General features: G+C 33.1%; 1 protein-coding gene across 2 annotated transcripts in view; it reads left to right on the forward strand.

The window, feature by feature from the left end:
• The window catches only part of LOC106132373 (uncharacterized), a 65,170-nt gene that overhangs the window by 17,393 nt on the left and 32,666 nt on the right, over window positions 1-15,111 (forward strand). For both annotated transcript variants that reach the window (XM_060947676.1, XM_013331758.2), the window contains exons 4-5: window positions 11,601-11,687; window positions 13,080-13,226. In XM_060947676.1, the coding sequence (XP_060803659.1) occupies window positions 11,601-11,687; window positions 13,080-13,226 (234 nt within the window). The remainder of the gene's footprint in view (window positions 1-11,600; window positions 11,688-13,079; window positions 13,227-15,111) is intronic.

Raw genomic sequence — 15,111 nt, forward strand, 5'->3', positions numbered from 1 at the left:
TAACTATTCCACGCGGACGAAGTCGCGGGCACAGCTAGTTTAACATATAACATAATTTTTTATTCTGTCTATTATTCATTGTAGAGAATCGAATGGACTTACCGTTCACAAGTTACGGTTCTCGGTATGTTTCCGTTGTTTGGAGATGCATGCACCGTTCCCAGCCTCCCACATTGTTTACCACGCATGAGATTCTTACAAAGACATCTTTGCATTTTAGAGACGTTTTCAAATGATGTAAAAAAGTGAGACGATTATTTATGGTTTTCTTTTTCTATCTGATGGTGGTTTGATTCAATTTTGCACTTAAGAATCGTAGTTTAAGGTGAAATGCGGGTGCTACCTTGAGACCAGGGTGAACGCCAGATGGATGGTGATGGTATATGCTACACCGATTCAGATGTGATCTTGAGTGATTCTTTGATAACCTCCTCCATTTATGATCAATTTATGGTCTACAAACATGAAATTTCTATCAACGCAACGAAAATAATCCCAAAATACCAAATTATTTGGGGGTAGTACTCGTAATTACTAATTGTATTGTTACTATAATTACTAAGATATCGCGGAATTTCACGTATAATTGTATTTTTAATACCTAATTATCAATACTGGCATGTTTTTGTCCATTTCTTTATTGCAAGGATTATACTTACTAAGTAAATACTTTTTATGTATTTAACTACCTAGTTAAAATTTGTGGACCGTCTCTAGAATATGGGAGGTTACATAAGCAAATTGAACGAAATGCGTTTCGAGTTAAGTGCTATTTTAAAATTTATAGTCGATAAACGTCACAACCTTTCGAGGAAGTCAACAATGTAAAATTTATCGCTCATTGCCGCCATGAATTATATGCAGACCCAGTTTTCTAGACTATCTCTAATGGAGCCATTTAAAGTTAACTACATCCTATGCTGTCATTATATTTTTACGAAGTATCGAAAATAAACAGAAAAAATGGCATATAATCAGCAATGGAACTTATTAATTATTCCTTTTTTAAACCGAATATGAATAACATATATTAAATATCCCTTCGAAGGTTTTGAAGACCTGACAAAATGTGTGTGTGTGTGAGTGTAGCAAAATTTAAAGCAAAATTTAACAAGGGCAAGGTAAACAATTTAATTTCATAGGTACTTACATTGTAATCACGCTTTCTTCGTAGAGAGGTAGACAGGGACTTAATGTAACCATGATCCCTGCAGTTAGTGAGCGAAACTAAGAAAACTATTTAATGTTTTTATTCACGAAACTTATTTACTTTTTTGTAACTTTGTGTATAGAACCTAAAAGAATACTTTCTAGTTTCTCATAATGTTCGCTACTATTACAAGTAGTTGAAAGTGTGACGACTACCACGTTTCGTGGTTCTGTGACCACGACCACAAACCGGTCTGACACAACATAGTGACAGGTGATAATGTTCCTATAAAACTGGTTGTTTATTGTTCGTCGTGTACTGCGTAAACGAGCCAATATTTGTTTCTACTTTTACTTCCAATGAAGTCGAACCTCCTTATGCAAAATTGTAAGAAGTTGTTGAGGACAGAACCAATTTATTACCATTACATTGGTTTCGAATCCTAACATTTTTTAAGATCACCCAAACTGCTGTACATTTGTGTGTAAGGAAAGCATCCTTGAGAGATGAATGACTACACCACATCGGATTAGACGATTAAGACCACTCTGTTAATAGTGTAGCGACAAATTAATTTATAGGGGTATTGAAAAATATGTATTTTACGAAATGTTATATTCGCTGCCGCCGCGTGATTCGTGAAGCCGCTAGCAAAAGTCAGCAAGAAAAATATTTGCCGCTACATAGATATCGATCGGATTTCGATTTCGATGCGACATCATCGTAGAGAAAATCAGCGACTTGGAAAGCAAAATAATTACAACCTGCGTTTTTGTACTCGAATACGCTCGCACGACGATGTTGTATGTTCTCTACGTCGATCGGCTTCTAGATACTTCACACAATCCTACAACTAGATTATTATGTTGAGGAGATTTGCTCTCTACGCCTATAAGATAAGAAACTTTACAAAAGAAAAACATTTTGGCCGTGCGATATTTTCGCAGTCATTTTTTGCCTCGTATTTGAAGGCAGAATTGTTTTTATTTTAATTAGTCTAATTGCCTGTCAATATGCTAATTAGCAATTTTAAAAGTGTTCACTTAAAAGAAAGTGACTATTATTATGCTGCTATGAGCACTAGAGAAATATCCTAAACATAAGAAATCTTTAAAGGTACCTTTAAAGATCTCAGAGTTCACTTAACATTTACATATTCTATTATTAGTCGAGACGAATACTACTTGTATGAAGAGAGTTATGAATGTGGACGAAGCGAAAGAAGTATGCAGAGATCGTGGCAAGTGGAAAGAGGTAGTCTCTGCCTACCCCTCCGGGAAAGAGGCGTGATTTTATGTATGTATGTATGTACGAATACTAATTATTTTGTTAAGAATTTTATAGTATCTCAGTACCCCGATTTCTGTTGCCGGACGCAACGAGTTCGCGTAACTAATGGAACGTGTTACGAATGTACAACCGTTGTTACGTGACTTTCATTATTAATTTGGTATCGGAATATTTAGACTGCATTTGAGTACGTCGAGGTCTACAAATTTCACATTACATACATTCCAAGCTGCTATTCCGGTACAAGATGTGCAATCTACCTTGAGTCAGCATTTTTCTCTAATAAATACTGTTAAAATTATAACCCATGTGTTTCCGAAGAAAATCTTTTTGAAAACGCATAACGCCGCAGTAAAATTAAATATTGTTAGTATTTTTGTACTTTAATATTTTAAAGAGATTTAATACTGATGTAAGCGATGTCATCATGATGTTGGCTCTCTGCACGGAGGACGATCCTCGTACCGGATGCAAATCCGCCTCGTGTCCTCACGTAGTGATTTAATCTGACCCAGTGCATACAGTCTGCAAAAAAATTTACCACGATTTTTGTGCATTTTAATATACGGTAACATACTCTTATCTAACATAAATGTCATACGCAATTAATCTGTTTAATGTAGCTGAAAATAAAAAGGTCCGACAGTTATCGACAGGATTTTTACTCGATTGTTTGACTGATATTGATGTTTTTTTTTTTTACTTAGTTAATAAGTAGGTCTCCAACATCATTAGTACTTATTGCATGAGCATCTTATTGTAGACTTGCATTAATTTTTGCGTCCATGAAATAGACGCAATTGAAAATTTAAATTTTATTGCTGTCTGTACGTAAATAAATTGTATGTAGTTACTGATGGGTGCTGATGAGATGGCATCATGATATCATTCTACTCCTGACTTCTAGTTGTACCTATCTATTATTTTAATTTTAAAATTATACATTATGTATTAATTTATTTTACCAAGTAGGTAACTTATGGTAAAATTAACAAATGTGCGCGCTTGAAGTATTCTCCTCAGCAGAAGTTGATTTGAAACACGCAAAATTTTTGCATATTGATATTAAAGCACTTGTTGATGGTTGATGGACACACAACACTTACTTGATGATGGTCTGGTTAAGAATAATACATATTGGTCTGTAGAAAGAATGACTAGCTCGAAAGAAACCAGTTCGCCGTGAAATTCGTTTTTGTCCATTAATAATACATTGAAAGAAATAAATGCTGTTAAGGATACTATAATAAATAGTTTAGCTCAGATGTATCGGTAGGTTAAGGCAAAAAATGGACTCAGCTGTTCTGTGCCTTGCAGTTGGCACTGTGCCAGCCAAAGCCCGTGTGTTAGCTTATTTCGAAATTCCGCCAAAACTAATGCAGTAGTACGACCTCATTTCGTTGCAACGGGATTATCAACAAATTATATTTAGTCAGATATGAAAAATGATAAAATTTTGAATATTTGTTGTGATAAAATGCATCTTGCCTATATAAGAACAATATTAGATCGATACGAATTTCTTTCTTTAAGCTAATTAAGAAAAGAAATTGCAATTATCTTGACAGATAACAAATAGCCCTAGAATATTTTATTGGGGTCACAGTTATTTTTGTTTCATTGTACTCGTATTTATTTACTTCTATTAAGAAAGAGAAATCTTTAAAATATACAAGGGAGTAACTATTAGTCGGTTGTTGAACCAGTGTGCATATTTTAGACTGTCAACATTAATTATACTATTAAATATTCTGACGGGGCAACGTTCGGGTTAATGTTTCCTTAATCAAAAAGTAACTTAGATAAGCTCTTTTGAATAACTAAGTATACCTTAGGTGTATTTTTTTTAGTTTTTAATAGACCAAGGTAGTTAATAAATTGAAGGCCATATTGCTAGGTTAAAACTTGACGATTATAATACAAAGAGCTCATTAATTTTAAACTATTAATTTATAACAAGTATTGTCTCTATAACGGCACATTAATATTGCATCATCAGTATTACTAATATTATCAGCTCACGGCTAGAAAAGATTTCCTACGAAATATCTACGTTGAAAAAATGGGAAGCAGGGAAATATATTTTTGAAGATTAAAAACTTATCTATATGGAGCAGCAGATCAAGAGATGCATTGTTTAGGTATTCACGGCACATCAATTCGTGTCCAGCATCAGTGACTAAACATTCTTCACTCGCTCTCGTCTGGCCACCATGTCGTCTATTTCTGATCCAGTCGCATTTTTATTTCGAAATCGTTCCTCATATGATTATCCCTGTAGATTATTTTATAAATTAGATCTACATACATTGTGAATTAATTTTAAGTGTCACGTCCAATGCAAATGGTTTGGATCAAACTTATAGTCCCACTCTCCATTGTAGATAAAAAGTACAGTTTTTACCGATTTCATGTATTTTTCTGTCTATCATGTTATTTTTAAAATAGTTAATGATATTCAATTAGAATCTTTACGATTCATTACGGCAGTAAAAGCACATCACTTATTCGCAAAACAAAATGTAGCTGTCTTCAATCGTTCATGTCATGTCATGAAGATTCGGATGACTGCATTTTCTAGCCTATTAACCGGCAAATCTCAATAGAGCATTGATAAAACAGATAAAGTAACAGATGGCTGATCTCTTGAATTTGACCAGGCTGAGGTTCCACCTATGAATCGGTATTGCTTTTGCCGCACCCGGTATAGAATCAGTCGGCCGTACTTCTTTTATGGGTGAGTTGGTTATCGGTTATTTTTGCAAGGTTTTGTTATAATTATAACGAACAGTATATCCAGTTTTATTTATCTTCAACAACCCTTCTGTTGCTTTTAAATATCTCGGTTACTCCTTTAAGAAGTTTTGAAACTTTGCAGTCTTACACTTAAATTGGTTCTTTAATTACTGTATGGTTCAGTTACGGGAATTATACATTTCCGTCTATTTTGTTTCAAGTATAGACAGAACGATTCCTTGAATCTTTCGTTCACGCTCGATAAAAAATATAATTTCATACTTCGGAAGAAATGTTGTGCCATTGGCACCTATCGTCATTTGATAATCGTGATGCACAAGCTGTTTAGATTATAAATTCTGACACCAAGCGTACAGTATAGGTTGCTCTGGCTCCTACTCAGTGAGAAAGGAAGTAATGAACCTCAAACCTAGTTTATAATTAATAAAAATAAAATTTATTTCAAAGATATATCAGGCTGTACTGTAAGCATCGAAACTTAAAACCTAGCGATGACATAATGTCCTTCAAAACTTATGATGTTTGCTTAATTTCAAATGACGGTATAGGTCACATACAGAAGCACGATGTGCGATTTCATTGTAATTGTGGCCAGACAATGACGACTTCAAAGCAAACAAAACATCGATAATCACATACGAAGAACAATGCTGCCGGTAAATAACATATTTGTATATTTTAAGATTAAAAGATTAAAAACATAACGACGTATTTTTCGGGTTAAGTAATTTAGTATAGCCAAATTACCTACAAGTTTACCATGAAATTTTTCAGTCTTTTGTTTTGTTTTTTATTATAATCTTCCAATAATAAATCGTCGAAGTAACCGTTTAAATGTTGTAAAGTACAAAAAGTTAAAAAGTTAGCAGAAGTAAGTAGGCTGCAACAACAATAAAATACCTGGGTTTCTTACTTATCCATAGTGGTCTGAACAACCTAAAGTTGTTTTCGTGGAATGGACACTACGTCTCTATGAATTGTTCACTACCAATGTTTTATGGTTGTAGTAAAATGTCACTTAACCCATTTTCGTGATGTCGCAAAGTATTCTTAATATTACTGTTCGACAAAATTATGACTGTGGCAGACTGCACATATAGTGAAATCACTATCAAAAGGCAGGTGCTAGTGACAGTCAATTTATTGTTATTACACTTGGAAATAACAGAACATCTAGTTTGTACCATCATTCTATAACTATTTAAAAAACTGCTCATTTTTAACTGATTTGTTAGGTCTATACCAATAATGTAACGGAGTATCATGTTTTACTACAACTTTCGTTAGAAGAAAGAGAAGAGTTATAAAATATTTTATAATAATAGTTTTTAAGTTTTGTAGTGTTAACAAGATAAATTGTCACAATGTCGCAAATACTAACAATCGATGATTGTGTCAATGATATTGATGACTGCGTCGAACATACGATTGCATCCATCGGCGAAACCCTAGTGTGTGATTAGAAATCATTGAGGCAAATCTAATTGTTGAAGGAAAAAAGAACCTAGGTTTTTAAACAAAAGATTATCTGCCTTATTCAAGCGAGGCATTGGTGGGGTACTAGCGTTACACTGCGTCTTCGCATACACCAGTTACTTTTTATTTCTACACTCTCATAGTTGTGTTGAATAGAAACATATGAGATGAAGTGTTTATTAAGCTGTAAATAGTTTGAAGATTGAGTGAAGTATATAAAATGTGCGTAAAAAGTTTTACAAAGTACTTGCTGCGTAGAAAAAATCATAGAAGTGATTTTTTTAATGTTAACTAAAATAGTTCGTTGTTCATCAGTTATTACAAAAAAAATTTTTTTAATAAATCATGAAATATTTGAAGTAATAATTCATCTGAGTGTAACTAAAAACAAAAGATACCGTGAACACACGGCACTCTGAAAAAAATCTGATTTTAATCAGTCGTTGACCTTATGTTTACATGATAAAACCCATACAAAGTATCATAATTTGCAGCCTTGGTGTAACCCAAAATTATAGATGACGTAAGGCTGACGAAAAACAAACGGATAGGTGCAAGTAGATATTGATTTAATAAATTTAATATTTGCTGACTGGTGATCGTGATTGTGCGCAAACGTTTTACATATTTTTTATTTGAATAAATTGTTCAATTCAAATTAATAGGGACAGATTAGTTATAGTTCTTCTAATGTTAAACAAATAACTCACAGAACTCTCTCGCTCTTTAATTTTCGTGTTTCCAGCAGCGTCCTCAGTAATTCCGAGATTCATATCCACATAGATCTAGCTACACAAAACCAACAGTCTAGAAATCAGTTTGATTTGGGAGATATGAATGTAGAAGATAAATTTCTGAAATTCCCACGGAAATGAAGATGAAAGCTAGTTAAATTGAAATGACACAATCTTGATTGCATATATCGTATATGCAATCGACATTGTGATTTCATTGTTTTGTATTGTTTGTTAATACAGTGTGTTTGGTGTTAGGTATTTATTTAGTTATCTCATTGAATTGTTTTTATTGAAGTTTCATTCTGAAATTTCAATAGGCCGGATAGATAATTGAAGATTGTTTTGTTCTGACTTAAATTGAAGTTGTTTTGATAAATGATAAATAAATATAAAACTAATTGAATCTAATTAGTTTTATATTTATTTATCATTTTGGTATTTATTAGAAGAATAGTTTGAATGACTTGTTACTCTTAAAAATGTTTTTAAGTATAGTTTAATTTATCAAATTTATCTTAATGAGTAGTCATTGCAGTTGTATAAATTACTTATTAAAAAAAAAGTATATTGAATATAGTATCTATCCTCAAAATTCTGAAGCAGTAGTAGTCAAAAAAAAGTGACCAACACAATTACTTACAATCCTTTTTATTTTATGAGTAAAAGAATCAGTAACAGAACCTAACCTGTTTTGTAGTAGTCCACATTTTGGTTGAGGTAGTCTAGTATTATTCATTTAGCTTAAGTAAAAAACCAACTATTGTTTACCAGCAATCGAAGAATTAATTTTAAAAACTCATTTAAAAATAAAATATCTTATTTGAGTTCCATTGGTAAAGTTAATTTTAACATGCCCTAATTTAGCGGCGAGACGGAGTGTTTGTTTGAAAATAGCGCTGAATGATTTATTAAGATAAATCACTTCATCATTTCTTTTATCTTGGTGGCCAATAACAAAATATTTCAGAAGGCTGTTCTGTTATTAAAATATGAATTCTTGGTATTGGGAACTATTAAATTCGCAATCGATTTAAAAAAAAATAACAAAATGTCATTGGTTTGAAAACCCCATAAAGGAACAGGTTGTATTTTGGTACTGTATTGGCACCAGGTCCATTAGATTTATTTTTCATCTAGGACAGGTATTGCCAGTTCCATGATGTACCAAGTTATCATAGGACGGAAATTAGTCGCCGGTCAACTTCCACATTTTCTCTTTGCTATTAACACTGAACTTTGTATTGCTAAGATTCTCTACTGCAAAATATTCGTTATTAAGTTACACCAAAGGCTCTTTACCATCAAATATGGCTCAATCGTTAATTTAGTACTTTAGAAATATGGTATTTTGTTTAATTTTTAAATATTATGTCGCTCAGCAAAATGGTAAAATTAAAAATATTCACATTTGCCGGTGACTAAATGTTTTGAAATTACAAAGCATACTTAGTGTAATAATGTAACATTGAATGACAAATGACCGAGTTAAGCAGCTCAGAAAAGATCCTTTTTAACGGACGGTAATGCGTGAAATGGCCAGTTTGTGATGAGCCACAGGATTTCACCCAGTTGGTGAGAACTGTTGTTAATTTTAACGAAGACTTATTTAGAGAGGGGTCTTGGTAAACTGGTGGTGTGTGAGTCGACTTCCAAAATAGACTCGCGTTGCAATAATTATATCAGCGAACCGGCTTTGTTGACTGTGCACTGCCACGTGGTACTTACTTTTACTATGTGAAGCATCTGTTAGATGTTCGATTTGATTTAATGCTAAGAAAATCAGATTGCCTGTTGACAATATGAACGGAATACTTAACATGTGGATATATTAAATTAGCCTTAGAAACTCCTACTCCGCCCCATGAGGTAGAACATAGAAATATTGCCACGTTCCGAACTAAATTAATGACACATTTAATCCAAAAAATTACAACCATCGTGTAACTAACGAAATTTACTTTAGAGTTGTCATGCAAATATTCATAATTAGGTGATAGTGATAAAAATAAGAGCCATGCTCTTAAAACGAGTGATGTGACTTAAAGTGAAAAAGACTATGTAGTTCCTCAAAGTGCCTATCAAACAGTGAATTAACACAATGGAAACAATGTGAAATGTCTTGAATTTTAATGAAGAGACCAAAGATGGGGGCCCATGGTTCAAAGGAGAAATTATACAGAAGTAACTCTGAGAAATACCCGTCAAAGCTGCCCGTTCCGAGCGACAAAAAGTATAAGATAGCGGTGGCTCGCGAGCGCTTCGGCTCTTTTGGAGCCAGAGGTGAGTGTTTGCGATTATAATTATAAAAACAAAAGAATTTACAGTAAAGTAATAAAGAAATACAAACAGGATATTTTCAAAGATCTATTTGAATTCTCATATGTTTAAGAGGTGGATAATAATATCCGAATACGAATAATCGTATTAGCTTTAAAATTTCATGTTAGGTGGGGTAGGGTCGTTACCCTAGGCATCGACTTTATCGAGGCTCTATAATTAAAATCATGGAAACAAATTATCAAATACTGAAGGCAGGAGTCAATGTACGGGTTTCTTGACTTAATATGTACCTACTTAGCTACCTACCTAGGCAATAAGCTTTCATTTTTCTAGCCTTTTTAAATTTTTTTTTTTAAATAAATAATTTTGATACGTTTTTTTTAATAGATTATTTATTGAGTTTTCAATTAAAATTTTTTTTTTGTATTGTAAGTTGTAACTTCACACGTTAAATTATAAATAATATTGAAATAAACATAATAGAATAAAAAGTTGCAATAAACTTTTAAATCGACATTTAACTTAATGATCTTCACTACCTACTATATCTACAAAAATTTTAATGATACAGATTTCTATGCTTCTGTCAAATTTAAATAAATATAGGTACACTATAATCTCAGTTTTCACATGCTTATGCATGTGGAAGTCTTTTAACCGTAATCCGCTTATCTGTTCACGTGTTTACGTGTAACACACATATAAAATATATAAATGTTCTTGCTAAAAATGAGATACTACTACATTTTAGTCTTAGAGGCTTACGTTTTTTTATAACATATATATTATACATACAAACATATAGTCATATCCCTGCGGGGTAGAGGTAGTATTTTTTATTGGTTTTAGTATAACAAGTTCTAATAAATATTTAGCAATAAGACAAACAAATTAATTTATCACGTTACGAAGTTATTTTATCTCAGCTTTAATTATACTTACTCTCTATGAAAATTTAAAAAACTTGTGCAGATACTATGTTAAAAGTACTCGTGATGTGGAGACGATTTTATTGTTCATTATGCAAACTTCTTCCCACTATTCGTCCGATTTAAAAGATACTATCGTAAAAAATATTACCATGACAGATGATAGATAATTATCTGCGAAAGTTTGTATTAAATCGGAGAAATATTTTCTAAGCCTAACGCTTTACATCACATATCAAATATCATTAATATGTATAACCATGCCTTTAATAAATGAGGTACTGGTGTGAACAGTATGACTATTTCTTGGAGGCTTTTATGGTGAAACAGATAACTTAGTCCTCATGTTAACGTTGTGCCAAATTTTCTTGAAATCCATTCATATAAACATATTCTTTATTTATTACAATGAAAAATTTTGTTATAAAATGTTTCAATACAATGTGACAGCATTGGTGTCTCTAAAAATAAAATAGTTTTAATGTATAAATTACGTTTTCATTAGTGTTTTAATTACTTTCAAAATTTTATTAAATTTACATACATATAATCATGTCTATATCCCTGGCCGGGTAGACAGAGCCAAATGTCTTAAAAAGCCAGCTCGTTCAGCTCTTTGACTTTATGATAGAACTAGAGGCCGCCCGCGACTTCGTCCGCATGGAAACCCTATCAATCCCGCGGGAACTCTGGGATAAAAAGTAGCCTATGTGTTATTCTGGGTCTTCAGCTACCTACATACCAAATTTCATGGTAATCGGTTCAGTAGTTTTTGCGTGAATGAGTAACAAACATCCATACAAACTTTCGCCTTTATAATAGTAGTAGGATTGAGATTCAAATAGTGACAGGTTGCTAGTCTGTCACTATTTGAATCGTTACTCGTTTATGTGATAACTCTTCCCACCTTGTTTAGTTCTATAATCAGTCTTTTTTTGCTTGTACTTACGGAAACTTCACGAAATTAATTCTTTTTTTCAGGAAACGGCAAGAAACGTGAAAGCGGCACAGCGCCCACGCCCCGCCCACCGCTCACCCCTCCGCAGTCGCAACCCCCACCTGCTCAGGGTGAGTCATCTATTGACCATGATTCACCCCTGTATGCTTAAGTATTCATACAAATGCTCCTTTGCTTTAGTTTCCATATGATTAGATGGATTTCCAAGAAATTCTATTCGCCATCGTTGAAGTCAACTTTCTTGTAAAGTTTTTACTAAAGAAACAAACAAATAGATATGTGTTATACTAGCGACCTTCCACTGCTTTGCCCATAGTACTAACGTAGAATTTTCATGATCGCTTCAGTATTTCCAAAGATCAGCCATTACAAACAAACAAAGTTACAAATTTACCCTCTTTACAATATTACTAGTATAGTTCATCAAAGTTTAAATGAATGTTTCGTTTTATGCTGTTAATCATACGACCTTATGAGGATTTCCAAACATTGGCTGCACAAAATATATTACAATTTTATAAAGCTTAAAGTTGTCTGTGTGTAGTAACTTTGCATTTTTGTGGTCAGTTTTTTTTTATGTGCTTTACACGTAACATCACATTACCTACTAACAAAAATACACTATCCGTACATAAGTTGGGCCAAAACGGTGGAGGTCTGGGCAGGTAACTACTATCTAATAGGGTTGTGGTTAATATAAGTAGTTTAAGTAAGTAAAAAGTAGTTTTTATGTTTTCATAAATCAAAAAATTTTACTCTATTAACTACTAAGTACGCATACAAAAAATTTATAAGTTTTAATTTTTTTTTTTTAATTCGAGTTTCTAAACAAATTATCTTGTTGACTGTACTATAATGACCAAAACACTATACATACCTCACGGCAAAATTATTATTAGGTAGGTACTCCACTTCCACTGCGCTGTGCATTATTCAACTTATGTGCCGGCAAATCTATACCCAATGAAACAGCACTCACTGAATATGTTTTAAGAATGTAGTTATTTCATTTACAAACAAAGATTAATAATCTTCACAAACAATAAACGAATTGTGTCGTAAGTCTTTAGTTACGCAAGCTGAGTATACATAGACAATAGCGCCTGCGCAAAGGTTGTCCTTTCAAAAGTATGTCAAACAAAGTAACTGGTTCGATTTATTAGCATCTCATGCGCCTACGAGAAGATTATAAGAAAACTGATAATTATCTTAATACCTACTAGCTTTTGTTTGAGGTTTCGTATAACACATACGATAGTACAGCTTTTGCTCTACTGATATACCTAACCGCTTAGCTTAAAAAATTCCCGTTTTACTTTAAGTATCTTAACTTATACGTAAACTTATGCTGTTCGGATTTCTACACTTAGTACTAATTTGAATTTTCAAGCCATGCGATGTTAAATGAACTGACAAAATCGCACTTATATAAATTATTGATTTTGGACAGTGTGTAATAAAAAAGCGTTATTTTACACTTATGCCAAAATTTTGTGTTTCAGCCAAGAAAAATGGCGTGGTGCAGAAGCTTACAGCATCCCCTGTGGCAGTTCGTTCTCGAAACTCCCTGGCGCCGCCGCCGTCCCCCCGAAAACCGCCTTCTCATCGGGCACCAGCTCAGCGGCCTACTACCTTACCCACAAATAAAGGTAAGGTTACACGCGTTATTCTTATACGTGTAATAAAGAAACAATTTTCCTTAAATTTTGCATACGCTTTTCAATAAAAATTAAATACATAAAAACATGAAAAACAGAAAACCCAATTCTTATAAAGTAGGTATTTATATCGTTTTACTCCAAAACTTAAACGATAGAAGTATTCGATATAAATAGAAATTTCGCGGTTTGACTAACCATGTCACCATTTTGCATACCTAACGCCATCTAGTGGTAAAGCCATGAACAACTCAGTATCTTACTGTCGTCATTGCACATGTTTTGAAACATAACGTTTAGTTTAAGATTTACTCCGCAGATGGTGTAACTCTTAATCTTTAGTTTGTTGATATCTACAATCTCTGGACCATGCCTCGATGATTCCTTTTCTTATGAAAATCTAAAAGAATAAACTGCTAAGAAAAGTTACCAATAACTACTTACATATCCAAGTCGTAACCCCTTGTCAACGCTCATTTATAATATGAAAAAAAAAAACAATTAAACCGACTTCAAGAAACACTAGAAAAACAAAATCGAAATTTAAATTAACAATTCGTTGGGTTGGTAGCTAACCTACCTACATCAATTTCTGAGGCCGGTGCCCGCTTAAATACCTACAAATAATACAGAAACAATTTTCAGTCGAATAGGCTATTTGACAAAGTTCTAAAAACTATCTTAGGGTATTTATTTGTTTATAAGGAGCCCTAAAAAATTATTTTCTTTCTTTATTTTAACTATTTTATTAAAAAATCGAAAAAGAAAATGCAATATTCAAATATGCCGCCAAAACGCGACTTTTAGCAATATGGCGGCCATGGCATGCAGTGACGTAAATTTCGCATAAATATCATACAGAGCTTGTTGGTGTTTTGAATAGTTTTGATTTTCTCTTGTTTTATTTAACTTGTGCCACGTCATATGAGTACAAATTATTAAAATTAGTTCCTGTAAATGTGGTGCAGTGCCTCAATGCACTAATACAACAATAAAAACGCCAACCATTACTGCGTCCACTTTTGGTAGGTTTCGACTGTCAGCTTTCTCGAAATTGGTTTCCATTATTACTTAAATACCTATGTTATCTGAGCAATCCTAAGCGATAAAACACTTATAAAATCTTGAAAAATAATAGCGAACATCAAGGAACGGTGCGATCCACAGTCTGTTTATACGTAATTTACGTCACAAGCCAATCACGGTCGTTTTTAGTCACGTGACAGCTGCATAAAAAATCCTAATTTTCGGAGACGGATTTTGTTAATATAATGCAATATTTTTATCTCGCGCAAATTTCAAATCGCTCCAAAAAATAATATTAAGACTGATGACATAAAAGAAATGTATATTTTTATAACAGTCAAATAGCCTATTGAGAACTTTCGTGAACCTCCTTTTTTGAAGTCGGTTAAAATAGATGGTTTTTTTTTACAACGCGCGAACACATCTCCTTATCTCAGGGTAAACAAAGCCATACAGTTTACCCAGAACACAAGATTCGAAGGCTACGTTAACGTCGATAGCTACATAAATGATGGACTTTTATTTTAAATGGCATTGATGTCCTGAGTGAACGTTATATGAAAGTTCCTTGCCGCAGTTGCCGGCGAAGCAAAGCCGCAATAGTCAAAAGAAAGGCCGACGACACTGTCGTCGCCTGCGCACGACTTTTAACGATTTTACTAAGTCAATATTTTTGTAACAGTTTCTCGCGCGCGTTCGTGTGAATGTGTAGTGCAACTTAAACTTATTTTTATGTTTATTTGGAACTTTTATGACTCTGTTATAGTTTGTTTTTTCAATTTTTGTATCAAATCATTATATTTTTTGATATGAGTCCAATTCACAAGTTCGTGTCAATGTTTCAACCAGA

This window comes from Amyelois transitella, chromosome 14 (genome assembly GCF_032362555.1).
Source record: "Amyelois transitella isolate CPQ chromosome 14, ilAmyTran1.1, whole genome shotgun sequence".
In the NCBI taxonomy this organism is placed as follows: Eukaryota; Metazoa; Arthropoda; class Insecta; order Lepidoptera; family Pyralidae; genus Amyelois; species Amyelois transitella.